The 16,986-nt window shown below is 42.6% G+C and overlaps 1 protein-coding gene across 3 annotated transcripts in view; it reads left to right on the forward strand.

The window, feature by feature from the left end:
• The window catches only part of AOAH (acyloxyacyl hydrolase), a 174,814-nt gene that overhangs the window by 48,022 nt on the left and 109,806 nt on the right, over positions 1 to 16,986 (forward strand). For all 3 annotated transcript variants that reach the window (XM_058724586.1, XM_058724585.1, XM_058724587.1), the window contains exons 6-7: positions 10,890 to 10,949; positions 16,334 to 16,404. In XM_058724586.1, coding sequence (XP_058580569.1) covers positions 10,890 to 10,949; positions 16,334 to 16,404 — 131 coding nt within the window. The remainder of the gene's footprint in view (positions 1 to 10,889; positions 10,950 to 16,333; positions 16,405 to 16,986) is intronic.

Here is a 16,986-nt window from a genome sequence, read left to right on the forward strand (position 1 = left end):
ATCTGGTGTCTCTTTTAATTGAAAATCTCAGGTAGTAAGGCTTAGGAAAGATTACAAATGGATAGGAAGTTGAACATTTTCTAAGATTCATGAATCACTAAATTTCACTCAGTACAATCAACAGTGCCCTTCTGTTCATAATGATGAGCTTAGTTAGCTCTGTGAACTCACACTGTGCTTCTAAATGTGTTATCTAATCTTCCCCAAACTTTTTGAGTGAGTCCCATTTTGTCCAATATGGTGGTGTGTGTGTGTGTGTGTGTGTGTGTGTGTGTGTGTGTGTGTGTGTGTGTTTAGGTAAATTTCTCTACTCCATCTCTGTTTTATAAGACCCAAGTCTCTAAATTCTGCCTTTATCCTCTCAACATTATAATTATGACTTGCCTTTTTGGGGGGAGGAGTATGTTTACAGAATTTAAAAATAAATTCAGCACTCTCAGTTTAACAGGAAAAAAAGGAAAAACAAGGAAACAAGGGAAAAAAAATTATTTCCTCTGTCATCATCACTACATTGGAGCCTCCATGGCTACTGTCATGGACAATTCTAGCAAATTAATATCTCAAAGCCTAAACTAAATAGAAATAACTAAGGTTCTCTTCCTATTTGGTTGTCTGGTCAACCTCTCCAGCTTATATTTGCTCTTCCACTGTTCTCCATCATAACTTTGTATAATATGAGTGTTTTCTCACATGTCCAAGCTTAGGGGAAAACAAAATATTAAATAATAAAGAAGCCATTTTTGTGATCATCAGTTTCAGGTTAAAGAAAGTTCCTTCTTGAGTGATGGCTGATCTTTAACTGTGACTTGGCAAACTATTAGACAATCAAATGTTACTTGTGAAAGGAACATATATTCCAGGGAAAGAGTAACCTACAATTTCAGGGCATTCTTGTGTGTGTACTACCTCAATACTCTGGAAGAGTTAATAAAGTTTTGCAGACTACCTCCCTTAATAAACCCATATTTGTGCCCAGAAGACAATCATATCTTTGACAACTGAAATCAGAAATGGTACTAGGGTCAAAAGGGTCTTGGGTGAAATTGATAGGTTTTTAGGCATACACAGTCATTCTTCTATTCTTGCAATATACCTTTACTAAGCCCCCATTGTGTGACAGACACACATTAGGGGCTGAAAAATAAAAGGAAATGGCAAACACAATTTAAGTAGCGACACACATAACAAAAGCTGGCCTAGGTACTTGTCATATAGCATCTAAAGTCCTTCCACACAGTTGCAAGCTTATTTTATTATCCTAATTTTACAGAGGAGCAATCAATATTCAAGCAAATTGTCGGTTGTGGAGTTATTTGGCAATGTTTTTAAAATTCCTATTTAAACATCTCAGGAGATTTTGAACAATGAGATAAATGACAGGGGAATATGGCCTTCTAGATGTGGAAGAGTCAGCCTAAAGAGGAACAGAATATACTGCCTAAAAATAAACCCAAACACATTCTTGTTTTTGATAAAAATAACGTTCAGATCAGTGGCACAACACTAGTTTATTCACTCAATGGAACTAAAGACCAGCCATTTGGAAATAAAATTTAAGCTCAATGTTTATTTCTTATAGCAAAGTAAATCCCAAATGAATTAAAGTTTGAATCATTAAAAATGGAACCATAAAAGAAGAAAAATCTAAGCAATTTTATTTGTAATTTGTGATACAAAAGTTGCAAAGGGAAATATGAATACATGTGACTAATAAAAAACCTGCCATACACAAAGTTAAAAAAATGGTAAACTGGAACATGTTTTTGTAATATGCCACACAAAGTTATTTTTCCATAATTCAAAGAGCTTATATAAAATTGAAAAGAAAAAAAGTCTAGAAAAGTCCACAAACAATTAGTTTACAGAAAAAGAAGATCAAAGAACCAAAATTGTAGGAGGAAATACTGATCCTTTTCTCATAATTAACAAAGTGAAAATTAAATGAGATTCCAACTATCTCTTATGTCTTTTGCCTCTACAAAACCCTTTGAAGGTCATTAGATAAGAAATTATCGCAGAAACAGAAAGGCTATAAATATCAGAGGCCACTAAATTAAATTGCTCCCTGAAGACTGAGAGGATTAAAACTCTAAGAGAACAGAGGAAAGCATTAGATGCTGTGCTTGGATGTACGGTCTACTGTTGTATCATTTCTCTGGGCATTTCACGGTATCTTGATAGAGATTCCATGCTGCATTTTGGTGTAAGCCCATATTAGGAATCTTGGAGAATTTATCTACTTAGACTTGCTTAAAGACTAATCTGGCAGTCATTAAACTCATAGAGACCTTAAAAATCTTCAAAATATAGCAGAAATAATGAAAATTTAAATTACCCTTTCTGAGGGGTGCCTGGGTGGCTCAGTTGGTTGTGTCCCACTTTGGCTCAGGTTATGATCTCAAGCTCCTGAATTCTAGCTCCTCCACTGCTTCCCCCCCCCCCCCCCCCCCCCCGCCGCCACCCCGGCCTTGCCCCTGTCGTCACTGGGCTCTGTGCTGACAGCTGGGAGCCTGGAGCCTGCTTCGGATTCTGTGTCTCCCTCTCTCTCTGCCCCTCCCCCACTTGTGTTTTCTCTCTCTCTCTCTCTCTCTCTCAAAAGTAAATAAACATTAATTTTTTTTAATTTCCTTTTCTGATAAGTAGAAGAAATGATCCTAAAAAAGATGCTTATATGGTATGGTATTCAAGATTTGAAAGTGTTTTTTGCCTACTTTAAAAAGTTTTTAAAAATAAGTATTTCTTTTTCCATCATATGCTTCTTTCTTCCCTAAGCTCAAGAAAAGTTAATGACAGAAAGAGAAAGAAAGAAAAGGAAGGAGAGAGGTAGGGAAGGAAGGAAGGAAGGAAGGAAGGAAGGAAGGAAGGAAGGAAGGAAGGAACAAAGAAACAAAGAAAAGAAAGGAAAGGAAGGAAGAAAAAGAAAGACTAGTGAATTCGAACAGTTCTGAAAGATATGTTAAATATTAAGGTTTTAATCAGTGGTCTCCCAATATCCACTCTTGACCCTCGTCTTCATCTAATTAGTCACCCACTTTAGAGCTCAGTTCACAAGTCATTTCCTCTGAGAAGCTATTCCTGATGCCCTAACTTAAGCCAGACCCTCCAAACTTCTTGTCTTTCATCATACCTCCTCCTTTCAGAATGTATTACAGTTATAATCAAACAATTGTACATTACACTACATAATTGTAAAATTATTGTTTAACATCTGCTCTAAGATATAAACTCCATGAGAACAGATAACCTAGCTGTTTTATTCCCCAAACACATGCTGTTCCCTGCAATTTCCCCAAAGGCCAGCACAACTCACTGTACTCATTAATCATTTAATAAGTATGTGTTGAATGAACACTATAGTGCACAGAACAATGCTCCCCCTCCAAAGAGGTCCACGTCGTAATCCCCAGAATCTGTGAATGTTACATTACATGGAAAAGGAGACTTTGCAGGTGTGATTAAGTTAAAGACCTGTAAATGAGGGAAAATTATCCTGGATTATCTGGATCAGCCTGATGTAATTAAAAGGGTCCTTCCTTATAAGAGAGAGGGAGGAGGGTCAGAATGTGAGAAGAAAATATGACAACAGAAGTAGAGTGATGAGGCCATCAGCTAAGGAGGGGGTGCAGCCATTAGACACCGCGGAGGCCACAGATTCCCCCTGGAAACTACAGACTGTTAGCCCAGCTGACACCTGGTTTTAGCTTCCTCAGACTCATTTCAGACTTCTGACCTCCACGCTATGAAATAGTAAATTTGTGTTGCTCTAAGCAAAGTAGAAAACTAATACAAATTAATTGTGAAACATTGGGCAAGACTTATCTAGCAACCTGAATGCAAACAGAATAATAGTCAAACAACAACAACAACAACAACAACAACAACAACAATAATGGATTATGTTGCAAAACAATTGGCCTAAAACAACCCAATGACTGAACCACACTCACTATCTAACTAACCCAATGATTTGCTAGAAATCATGGGGTTAAACAGTAGGACAATTTCCTGTAATAAGAACAGCCCATAGAGTCTAGCGCTGGAGAGCTTCCTCACATACACAGACGCTAGGGAAGAAACAGTCAAAATGAAACAAAAGTGTTGGTTGTGAAGCCTTGGACAATTCCAGCACTGGCTCTTTGACTTTTTATCTCTAAAGTGGGATGAGAACTGTTAATCCCTGCCTGGCTGAGTTGGTATAAAGTGTAGAGATGCAGCATAGATAATGCCTGGGCACAGACGTGGCAGCATTCAAGAAAGAACCTCTGTACGTGCGCATTGATGCTGCTGGAGGTGATGGTGGTAAAATCAATGAAAATAATGTCAGGGGAAAAAATATTGGGATGGGAAGAGTGCCATTTAAAATAATGCTGTTTAAAAAGGTGTTGTCTTGGGGAAAGGATGTGGATAGTATGATTAAATATAGTGATGGTACTAATAGGAAAGAAGAACATTTAGCTAATGGTAAAATGAGTGTGAGGAAGAGATATTCAGTGATCAAAGGGAATGGTTTTAAATATAGTGGCTTTTTTCTTTTACATTTTCCTTCCTCCCTTCCTCCCTCCCTCTCTCCCTTCCTTCTTCCCTTCCTCCCTTCCTTCCTTCCCTCCCTCTTGTCCCTGGAAGAAGAAAGTGGGATGAACTGACTTCATTCTTTCCACACATCTAGAAATCATAAATGCCCTTCAGAGCTGGGAATTGTCAGAACATGAAAATCAAATTGGGCTTTGGTGTGCCTTATCCTACATATTGGAAAATAGCCACTGTAAGATACAGCGAAATGTAGATACAATAATAGATGAGCAAATCCTACCCAAAAGCCAGATATGACACTATTTGATAAAACCTTACAAACAGAGGAGCTTCCTGCCTTTGTCTTTTTACTGAATTGAAGTCACCTCAAAGCACTTTTCCCCCCTTTCTCTTGGCTCTACTAGTCTGCCTTACTTGGCAGTTATTTATGTACTCACTGCCTCCAGTGGGTGGTCAAATCCTTGGAGATAGCTTCTCTCAAATCTGGCTCCATTTGTGAATCAACTTATACAATTAAATTTAGAGGTGTGGAAAAGCCTGTCCTAATGAACTTTTAGAAAAGATCCGAATAGATCAGTGATCTTCCCCCACCCTCAACACCTCCCCACCCCTGCATAATGCCTGCTCTTGAACAATAAAAAACATGCATCTAAAATCTTCGTTTCACTTCCCAGGGGCTTTCTCCTTTGTGGGAACCTGTCACTGCTGTCAAAAGTGTGAAGTGAACAAAAGGCACTTTCTGTAATTTTTAAATCTACTGCTGCTATAATTGATAGTAGAGAACACAATCACTAAAAGTTATTCACGGTAGAAACTTGTGCCTAAAAATACTATTTCTCTTTACTTCCTTCACTCCTAAGTGTACCAGAATTTAATTCTTTAACATCACAAAACCTGAGAAGACCCAATTAATGAATGTGTCTTGTCCAATTCACCAATACTCCCAAAATGTCAAGAGAAATTATACTGAATTCTGGAGAATCCCCGGTACGCTATCTTGTTTACATTTTCCCCTACCGTAGACAATACAATGCTATGCTTTGGCTGAAACATTTAAATGTTTGGGAAATGCTTTTCTACATAGTACTTCTTACCACAAAGTGGCTGAAAGCCTTGAAAATACTAATGTGTGTCATGGCTCTCTCAGAGGAGTATTTAGTTCGCAGATTTCCCAAACTTTTTTAACTTAAAACAACTTTCTTGTCTAGCATACCTATTAACGTCCCCCAGAGGGGGATTAAAAGCATGGGTTTTGTGCCAAAAGGGTCTGAACTGAGTCTGGATTGTGCCACTCATTGGCTCTGTGACTTTGAACTTTATCCACTCTAAGACTTAATTTACCTCATCTATAAAATAGGAATAATAATTATTACTTAACTCTTGCTACGTTGTATTCTAATTACATTTTATTTCCGATCTTCTCTCCCAGGTTATAACACCCTTGTTGAGAAGATTATGTCTCATTCACTATTACTAAATCTCTAGTATGTAATATGTCACACACCATAGACAAACAATAAGTGTTTGTGGAATGAATGAATAGAACGAATGATTGCACAAAGCAATGACTGACTGAACGTCTATTTCTTTCTCTTTCACTATCAGTCACATGCTGGCTGTTATGCTTGTACATGAGTTTCACTGCAGGTGCGTAGGTCCCTGGTGTACAGAGTCAGTTCTCTCCCCTGACCATGTGATCCTTTGCGTTAAACCATCCACATTCCATGTGAATTTCCCTTGCCATTCCCTTAAGCCTCAATGAAACCTTAGAAGTCAAATTTCCTTGCCTGTGTTAAAATTTTGGGCTTATTTTATTCTTAGAAAACAGTGTGGCAATGGTGGGAAAGGAGTTGGAGCCTAGAGACTTCAGCACCATTAGCTCTGCTTGCAGAACGACCATGGTTACAATATGTAACCTCTCTTCTCTGTTTTCTCATCTGTAAAAGGGAAAAATAATGCTTTCCTCTCAGGGTGGCTTTCAAGATCATGGAAACAATAGCATACATTTTTGGAGGCTGATGTTGTAATTACTGTAATTTTTCCAGCTATGTGTTGGTGGCATAACAACCCAAAATAAGTATGTCGATTGTTAACACTAATGCCATGCTTTGCATATAGTAAGCATACTATACTATACATACTCACACACGCAAATGCTGTTATGATCCCCATTTTGCAGATGAGGAAAGTGAGGCTTGGAGTGCTTACGTACCTTGCCCAAAGTCCCACAACTAGTAAATGGCAAAGCTAGCATTCACACCCACAAACACTCTAGAGTCCAAATGCATTTTAAATAGAAAATAACAACGGAGACCATGATCTACTATATATTTAAATATCTTCCACTGAAGATCAGTAGTTACCAAGCCTCTCCTCTTGTCTGAAGACTTTGGGCTGGCTCTGGTTTGGAGGAACACTTAAATCATTCTAGACGAAAGTGTTCCGTGAACTACCATAGATTTGTGTTCCTATGTGCTCTGATGATGTTGCAGACGGTCAGCCTCTCTGTTCTTGTAGCCTACTATGACACCATGCCATATTGTCCTTGGAATTTTCCAAGTTCTTGAGTAAAGAAATCCAATATACGTATCCATGGTTCTTCAGATTCTAAGCTCCCATGCTGAGGGCTTATATCTTGCAAGCCGATGTGAGGGCCTCCTCGGTAACCCACTCATGAGGATGTTAAATAGACCCTGAAGGGAATTTGAGGTGGGAATAGGGGGGACACTATAACCAGAGGGAGAAAGTAATGAGAAACTGGAAGGAGTTAACCATAAAAATTTCAGGATCAAATGAGCACTTCAGAACCAAGCCCCTCATTGTTGATGGAGAATCTGCCCATGCCTCAGAAGATCGCTCTAGCCGAGTCATAAACACCAGTATGGCTTCCAACCAGCAAAGTTTTATAACCAGCTCACCATCTATTCCCAAGTTCTCTCTCCAACCCCCAGTTACAGTTGCATCTGTATTCTGAAGTTTTAATTTTTCAGAGGACAGAAGAGTGGTCCTCATACTTTAGAAACAATGCCTTAAGCAGTACATTGCCAACAGTGAAAGGTTACCGGGGAGAGATAGCAATTATCTTCATTTGCACATTGCTAACAATTTGCCCATTTGCCTATCATAATGACAAGCAAAAAATGAGCTTTTCCAAATGTCTTTGAATCCTTACATCCATTTTTTTCTGGAGGAAAAAGATCAGCCCTGGTATCTAGATTCTCTTTTCTATGTTGGCATTTATGCACTTGAACTGTGGAAGAAAGTGGTGCTCTGGTTGAGCCAGTCTAGATGAACCTGCCCTCGGGCTCCCAGGGGCAACCCCAGAAGCATCGTCACTCACAGCACTAGGGGGTCAGAAGGCATTTGGTGAAGCATTTGCCACTTGGCTTTTTGTTTGTTTGTTTGGATTGCTTGTCTTTGTCCCTCACTACACATTGATCCCCTCAGAGAACTGAGCTGGATGAAACTCAGATTATGTCTCTGAAGGGGATCCAAGCGGCTTGTCCTATGAAGACTCTGCCAAGGCCATCTCTCTGGCCCCTTGCACTCGCAATGCTCATTCCTGGTCTGTCTCCTCACCAGACTGGCAACTCTGGGAGAGCAGCAATGTCTCTTCACCACCAGATCTCCAGGGTCCTCACTGCATCTCTAGGCTGGAAGCATGTTTTTGTTTTGTTTCAGTAAGAAACAGGGCAACATATATTGAGTTCTTCTTTACAAAGCACTTATTGCTGAATTTGTGCTCATTATTGAAAATTTAGAAAACACAAGAAAGAACCAAAAGGAAAAAGTTGTCACTCACAAGTATGATGGCAAATTTCTTCACAAGACTTTTCTTCTGTGCGTGTAAAATCTAGTAGCCTATTTTCCTGGGTTAACATAATATCATAACTATTTTCTTTCACTTTTTATTTCTATATGTGTTGAGCACCTAGCATGTAGCAAGGACTGTATTAGGCTTGAGCTGGGCTTTAGAACAAAAGAGGTATTTCCAAGGCAGAGAAGCAGAGGGCATGTAATTAAGGCAGAGGGGCACCAACAGCATGTTTCAGTATCGCAGAGAATGACTTTTAGGCTAACGAGAGCAGACAAGAAAGGGCACCACCACAGAAACTTGCACTTAGATCTAGTGTCCGAGATGCTTAGATCTCTGCCCGAGATGCTGACTTTCCAGAGAGTTTCCAGGATTTGTCAGAATTTCCAGAAAAAGCCAAAATTGCATTCATGCATCTATGTTTTTAAAGTGAGGATTTCAATGGTCTGTTTTGTCCCTGTTGTCAGCCGATCAGAGTGGACGCTGGGTGTGGTGATGGAGCCCAGTCTGCAGGTGCCAATAAGGCTGTACCACAACTTTGACCCTTTGTGAACTGATCCTAAGGAAGTCTAGGGAGTCCTAGGGAGAGGCTGAACGACCAGACCTGTGGTGGGGACACTCAAGGGCTCAGGGGCACAATTGTTCACCAACCGACACGTTAGCGTTTCAATGTTTTAAGAAACATACATTGTACGAGAGCGTCCTGGTGACCAGACTGACCTGGAGAGCAGCCTCCTTTCTCAAGTAGCTAACATGCGCTCTTAGATGTCAGTGGTCCTGCTGCCTCTGACACAAGAGCCATGGTTTGCCATCCTTTGAACTTGAGTTGGAGGAGTGTGATTTGGGGCAGAAGCCAGGGAGAGGGTTTCAGAGCCAGCCCGGAGAGGCTGTGCTGTGGCTGTCTTTGCTACCTTCCTTCCTGAAGCACCTGCTGGAAAATCCATTCCAACCCAAGTTCACACTGAGCGTTCATTCCTCTGCCCACGTTCACCCAGCATGGCTGAGGTCTTCAGAATACTACGGAGCTCTGTAATGGAAGAAGGTGTCTCCCAGGAAGGAAGAATCCACAACAGAGTCAAGCAGGGACACAAGTCCTGAACATGCATTAGCAACAATGGTCACATCTTCCAAGAGGCCTCTCCTGCTGGTAGCCACCTCCAAGGTCCCATTCCAGTATCTGTTTTTTCTTTTTCTTTTTAAATGGCTATTTATTTATTTTGAGAGGGGGTAGGGGCAGAGAGAGAGTGGGGGGCGGGGAGAGAATCCAATTAGGCTTTGTGCTGTCAGCACAGAGCCCATCATGGGGCTTGAACTCAAACTGTGAGATCGTGACCTGAGATGAAACCAAGTGTCAGATACTCAACTGACTGAGCCACCCAGGTGCTCCTGGTACCTATTCTTTCTGCTTAAATGCAGGGACAATGTCCTCAGTTTCCTGCAGTAAGAACCATGACACTCTTCCCTAATCCAGCTTCCTTATCGATTAGGAAGGGGAAATCTAGGGTTTGAGAGACCAAAGTTTCCTAACCAACTTATCAATTATTGAGTGGGGATTACTGGGGAAGGCTCTGGCCTAGGGCTTTACATAAATGATGTCCCATCATCCTCACAGCACCCTTATGAGGTAGGTGGATATCAATTCCCATGTTGCAGATGATAACAAGAGGGCTTTCTTACATGTGAAGGACCTCTGTGGATACCGAAGGGCTCAGAGTATAACTTGCTCAACTAATAAACAGCAGAGCCAGGTTTTGAACCCAGATGTGCAAACCATCACCCATGCTCAGGTCTCACAGAAAGCAGCACGAGGAAGACTGTGGCAGGGTCAGGACGTGTTGGGAGCACGAAAGCTCTGGGAAGCAGTGCTGGGAGCAAAGGCCCCCCCCCCCACCCCTCACCTCCAGGGCTACTTGTCCCCCAAACTGCCCACAAGTCTACAAAAATGGAATTCTATAACAATTGTTACTGGTCACAGTTAGCAAACTCTTTATACTTGCAATGTAAACTAAGAAGATGCACTTGGATGCTCTAGAAATGGTGAAAAAACGGGGATGTTGAACTGGAAGAGGAGGTGAATGAGAGACGGGGGTGTTACCTTGCACCACGCAGGTTCACCGTTGGCCACCTCCTGCCGTGACGCTTCCGGACCCAAGGATCGGTTACTTAGAGACATCAGCATAGCTCAGCAGGCAGAGGTTCAGACTATGTCTCTCCAGACACTGGCGCTGCGATCATCAGCCAGTTTCTTAGCTTTTCTGCTTCTCAATTTCCTCATCTATAAAAAGGTCATCTCTCTCAGAGCTGTTGTGAAATTAAATAAGACCGTGTTTGCAAAGTACTTAGCACGGCATCTGGCACAGAGCAAATCCCTTAATAAAGATGGTTATTAGCATGAAATTGCCTTCTTGTGAATTATTTTATCACAAATGTACGGAATAATCTCTTCACTGCAAACTTACAGACTTTAAAGATCCTAACTTTGGAAAAGACATGGAAAGGAAAGATGAGACACAAGCCGTAATGTTGTCTAACTTTGTTTTTGTAGGAGGCATGGAAATTTACACTAGAGAAGGCGAGACAGATTGTCAAGAAGTCCCCAACTCTGGTAAGCAACTGAGGACAGTGCCTCTGTTCTCCTTGACGCATCGGTCTTCCCCCACCCCTGCTCGCGTGTCCCAAAGACCAGCGGCTACTCTAGATCCAAGCCTGCTTCCACCATTGTTGCAGTGAGGTTGAGGTAGGAAGGTGAGCCCCTCCCCCTTTTTCTGCAGTAGTGTTTCTCAATCTGGGCACTACGGACATTGGGGCTAGTTACGCCTTTGTTGTGGGCACCCTCCTGCACATCACAGCAGCATCCCTGCCCCCCACCCACTAGATGCCAGCAGCCATGACGCCCTTCCCCAGTCATGACAACCAAAACTGTCTCCTGCATTTGCCAAAAGTCCTCTGGGACTCACAGTTGAGGAGTGCTGCTCTCCAGTAGACCATTTTGGAGGAGGCTGTATCCTGCTGCCCCTCCACTTCCTAAATACTTGCCCTTGAGCTGAGCCTCGGTCTTCCTGTCAGCAAGATAGAGACAGCAGCAGCGTTCCTTTCTCAAAGCATAGGTGTGAGGACCAACAGAGCTGATGTGTGGCACGCCTGGAACTTACCAAGCACTCAATCAATACCATGTTTAGGGGGCGCCTGGGTGGCGCAGTCGGTTAAGCGTCCGACTTCAGCCAGGTCACGATCTCGCGGTCCGTGAGTTCGAGCCCCGCGTCAGGCTCTGGGCTGATGGCTCGGAGCCTGGAGCCTGTTTCCGATTCTGTGTCTCCCTCTCTCTCTGCCCCTCCCCCGTTCATGCTCTGTCTCTCTCTGTCCCAAAAATAAATAAAAAATGTTGAAAAAAAAAATACCATGTTTAGTTTAAATCATTTATCATGGAGTCAAGTATGGGACTTAGGCCCTGAATGCAAATCAGCCCCAACGCGAAAAGGAAGCAGAAAAGAAAACCTTTAAAGAACTAGGTTTCCCTCGAGGCTGAAGGTCCTGGCAATAAGGAAGCATTCATCAGAGATGAGAAGGCATGGCCCTCGTCCTTGGCTTCTGCCTCATCACCTTGCTCGCCACTCACCCTGATGGGATACATCTCAGGTGGTATTGATTTGGCAACACAGAAATAAGGAGGAGGAAAAGCCCTTACGGCTCGCCTTGCCAGATCTAGCAAATAAAAATAGGGGATGCTCAGTTAAATTTGAATTTCAGATAAACAGTGAATAATTTTTAGTGTAAGTATGTTCAGTGCAATATTTTATCTGGCAACCCTGCTCATGGGGGGCAGATGGGTTTTGATGTAAGGCTGAGACGTGGTGAATGGCACTATTCGGGCATTTCTACACAATCAATTAATCAATCACAATGTCTGTGTTGCCAATCATTATTTAATTCAGTGAGTAATTAAAGGCTAACAGTTTAGTGCAGCCAGTTTAGCTAATCTGCTTAAGCCAGTGAACAAGAAATTGAAACACCACATGAAACCCTTGACCACCTTCAGAACTCTAAACAAAACTAGAGAACAATACAGTTCTTCTTTCCTTCTTCTCAACATGCCTCTAGAAACTTACTCTCCCAGCGTTGTTAACTTCGCTAGCAAAAACTGCCTTGGCATTAGCTCAAAGGCTAATTAGGATTTTACAATTTTTCATTTCTGTCATCAGAGTTGCAAGCATAAATCCATGGAGCAGGATTCCAGTAATTCCTTGTGAAAAGCCAAAAAAAAAAAGTTTTTTTTTTTTTTTTTCACCCAACAACAATACGAAACTCCTCAAAAACCACTTCCAATGTATTTACACTCTGGATTTAAGTGATCAAGGAAAAAGGAATCAGAAAATGCAAATAAGTGACTCTGAATTACTGCTCAGATGATATTGGCTGCAATTAATTCCACTGTGATGGCTGACATACCTGCAGACCAAACTAGGATGCAGAAAGCAGCACACAGTAGGTTGCATGTCATTTCAGTGCAGTCTGTTAGACTGGGGGGAGGTTAAGTATTGTTGAAGGGGATGTTCCAGAAAACATCTGCATCTCAGTGAGGCTGGCAGAAAACTGAGCATCTAAGGGCTTAGAATACCTGAGTTATGGAATCAATTTATTTAATTCTCACAAAAATTCATACACAATAATATTTTTGTTATCAACCCCATTTTACAGATGAGAGGAGTAAAGACCAGATATGTTAAGTAATTCACTCATTCCATATAGCTAGTAAGTGAGAAACCCATCATTTAAATCCATATCTTGCTTCTTCTGAGTTCCTACCTTCTCCACTATGCCAGTAGCTCTCAACCAGACCTCCTCAGTACTAAATTTCAGGAAGCACCATTCACATCACAGGCTATGTAGATATTAAAACTGTGCAGTGCACAACCTGTGCAGCTGTACATGACATCCCTGATCGAAAACCTACCAACTTAATAGAATCATCCTCCCCAGTGCAATTAAACCCAAGCAAAATAATACATGGCAAGGGCTGCAAAGTACTTCACCATGCAGAAATTCAACTTCAGTTTGGCTGTGTATGCAAGAATAGTTCTTCTCTCCCCTTTGGCCTTCTGTACCCCAGTCACCACATTTTTTCTTTATTCAACCCCTGTGTATTGTTCTGTACTCATTTAACACCCTGGTGTGTGGAAAAGTTCAAGATACAAGCAGAAACCAGTTTAAATAGATTGCTAAGTGAAGATGCTACATGACCCCTGTGCCCAGGGACAGCCCAGATTGAGACTTTCACTTAAATGGGATTACGTGCAGCCAGATGCAATATTTTAAAACCATTGCTGAATCAATCACAGCCTACATTTTGCCTCTGTCTAGCAAAGTTCAAATTGAAAGGAAGGGGCTGGCACACTACAAGGGAGGGTTGCAGAAGTAACATCCCTCTGTGTCTGTCTCATTCCTCTTTGCAAGTAAATTAGAAGAGGTTAGTCTTTCCCATATCGTGGACTGAAAGGACTGGGTTATTAAAACCTCTGTCTCAATGGGAGGAGTTCGGGGTGGGGTTGGGGGTGGGAGACATCCCTGGGCAAGCCCCATGATCTATTGTCCACATCCTAGACTGAGTTTCTGCCCAATGAATGTCAAAGACAGCTGCAGCCTTCAGGTTGAATTCTGACAGTGAACAGCTGTGCAATTATAACATTTTATTCTATTTTACCTCTTGTGCAATAATTATAAGACTGTCCATATAATTTTTTTTGATGAATTGGTTACATCTGTGTTAAAATCTACCTTGTCATTAGGTTAATTAGACCAAGGCCTTCAGATTCAAGTAAATATTAAAAGATGTAGCTCGAACATTCAAATGCAACCTGACTTTGAACTCTGAATGTGTCTATATTTCCAAACTGCCACCGATGTTTCAGTATAATTTTATGTTGGCTTTTGTCTGACAGTCTGTCTACAGCTGGGTCTCTGGACTCAACTTTCTAAACACCCCTCCTTTTCACAACCACCCTCTCCTTTCATCTTTACAACCATGGTTCCCAACCAGTGGCAACTTTGTCCTCCCCACCCCTCCCCTGAGAACATCTGGCAACATCTGGGGACCTTTTGGGGCTGCTTGCATTAGTGGCTAGACCCCGGATATACTGCTAAACATCCCACAAGGCACAGGACAGCCCCACAACAAAGAATTGCTCAGCCCAAAATAGCAGTAGTGTTGAGATTAGAAACCCCAGGATCAGGCCTTAGGGTGTTTATCTGCCAACAGGTCCATCTGCCCCAGCTCACCTCCTCCAGGACACCCTCTCACCCCCAGAGTTATCTTTCTAAAATACAAATGTGATCTCTGCTTAATGTCTTCAGGAATTCCCCACAGGATAACAGTGCATCATCCTAGACTTGTCCTAATGTCTCCTTCCCTCCATGGTTCACCATGTCCTTGTGGCTCCCTACACGCCAGCCAGGGTGAAACATTCGGCCGCCCCCCGAGGTGCCACACCCAGCATGATGATACTCCCATGGCGTCGCGTGGGGGGCGTCCTGTGCCAGCAGCCACGCTTCTCCTGCTTTGGTGATGGCTCCAGTAACCTGGGACCATGGTGAAATGTGGACTCTGCTGTGGGGCCTGAGACTCTGCATTTCCCAAAGCTCCCAGACAAGGTCAATGCTCCTGGTTGGTGATCACATTTGCATCAGCCAGGAGCTAGAGCAGTGGTACGCAAACTTCAGCGAGCACCAGAATGACCTTGTGCAAGCTATGCAAACACTGGTTCCAGGGAACCACCCCAGGCTTTCCAATTCCTTAACTGGATCAGGGTGGGGCTCACACATTGCACCTGTGGCAAGTCTGTGGACCAGACTTGAGGTCACAAAGCCTAGAACATCTACCTCCTACTTGACTTCTGGCTCATCTCCTGCCTCCTCCTCTGGGTTCCTAGATAGCCACGTTAATGCCTAGACCCCTGCAAACCTCACAAAGCATGCTAAGAGCTGAGATACTCACCCCTCCACCCCACTAGACGGTGACTGCAGTGAGGACAAGGACAGCCTCTTCTGTCTCTGTGTCGTGCATATGGATGGAGGCACCAATCAGGATTGTTTCTCTCATCCTAGAAAGTTAGGCAAACTTCACAAAGATACTTAAAAACTTCATTTATAATGTGAAAAGGAGGTTGCCTTGTTCTCCTCTGCCAGGGTTAATATATCACCAACACCATTGATACAACTCATAGCCACCTGAAGGACTCTGTAGGCTGGCAAAATCAACGATCTCTCCTCCTTCACCGATAAACGCTACTTTCTAACTTTTCTACCGTGTTGTCTTTTTCTTTCATCTGAGGAAAACATCATGGAAATCACAATCACTGTAAGAATACCACCCAGTAAAAAGCCAGGGCTTTTAATTTGTCCCACAGCTAGAGAGTTCTGGAAACTGCTATCTGAAATCCCTTGCTCATGAAGCTTGAGGAATTTCATCTCCACACCTCACCTGCCCCCACTTCCTGCCCACCACCCCCACCCCAAGGAAAGGGGACTTCCTTCTTCCTTCTCCCCAAGGCATGTCTCCCCATTAGTCTTTATTTTCTCTCCTAATAGGCTGGGCTTATTCTATTTGAAAATGTTCTTTGTTTCAACCCTTTCCCAAAGCCTTGAGTACAAGGAAGGAGAGGAATGTTGTTGCCCAAGTGGGATGGACCATGAGGGGCCAGATCCTCTAGGGAAGAAGTGGAGAATACGTGAAGGTAGGAGTGGCTGGCTGTGTGAGGAAGGGGGAGCCTTCAGGCTGAGCCCCCAGCAAGAACAAAGGCACAGAGATGGAGTGAATATGGAGTGTGGGCACAGGAACAAGAAGTAAATTAAGTTAAATACAATGGCCCAGTTTCTGAAGGAAAGAGGGTCCAGAAATCCAGACTATAGGGCCGGTGGGAGAAGAAGGGCCTTTACAAGTTGTGGGGCTATTCCTTGAACTAAGCAACTTTTTTGTCATCTTTTTTTCCTCTCCAGAAATATTCCAGAAGCAGTGCTGATATTTGTTCCCTCCCGTTTTTGGCCAAGATCTGTCAGAAGATTAAATTGTATGTATACTATTTCTATCTCCCCAAGTATTGGCATGAGATGGCATCTTTGGTTGTCTCTGTTTTCCAGTGACTGAAATGATCGCCAGATGTTAAAAGTGTCTTCCTGAAGGGGAAAGTGTTTGTTGCTCATGACTTGTACAGAGACTAAAGGACAAATGAGCTCTGAACAAATCATTTTGGAAATACACTGCATAGTAGTTATCTTTGAACCTTAAGGCCTGACTTCTATCCTGGCCTGGGACCCGTGAAACTTCTGGGCAGCCTGGTGCACACCCGTGCTGCATGTGGGGACAGCCCCTCCTTGCTGTGTAAGACACAGTCAAGGCTAGCAACTCGTCATGGAAGGGACTCAACATCTTTAGTGCAAGGCACTCATGAGGCTACAAAGGGACCATTTTATCACAGGGTGCAACCTATTACCTAAAGACTCTGACTCAGATGTGTATGAACAGGGTTGCAAATACAAAGACACTCTCCCTGGGGCATCTAGGTAGCTCAGTAGGTTGAACATCCGACTTCGCCTCAGGTCATGATTTCACGGTCTGTGGGTTCAAGCCCCATGTCGGTCTCACTGCTGTC

This window comes from Neofelis nebulosa, chromosome 4 (assembly GCF_028018385.1).
Source record: "Neofelis nebulosa isolate mNeoNeb1 chromosome 4, mNeoNeb1.pri, whole genome shotgun sequence".
NCBI lineage: Eukaryota > Metazoa > Chordata > Mammalia > Carnivora > Felidae > Neofelis > Neofelis nebulosa.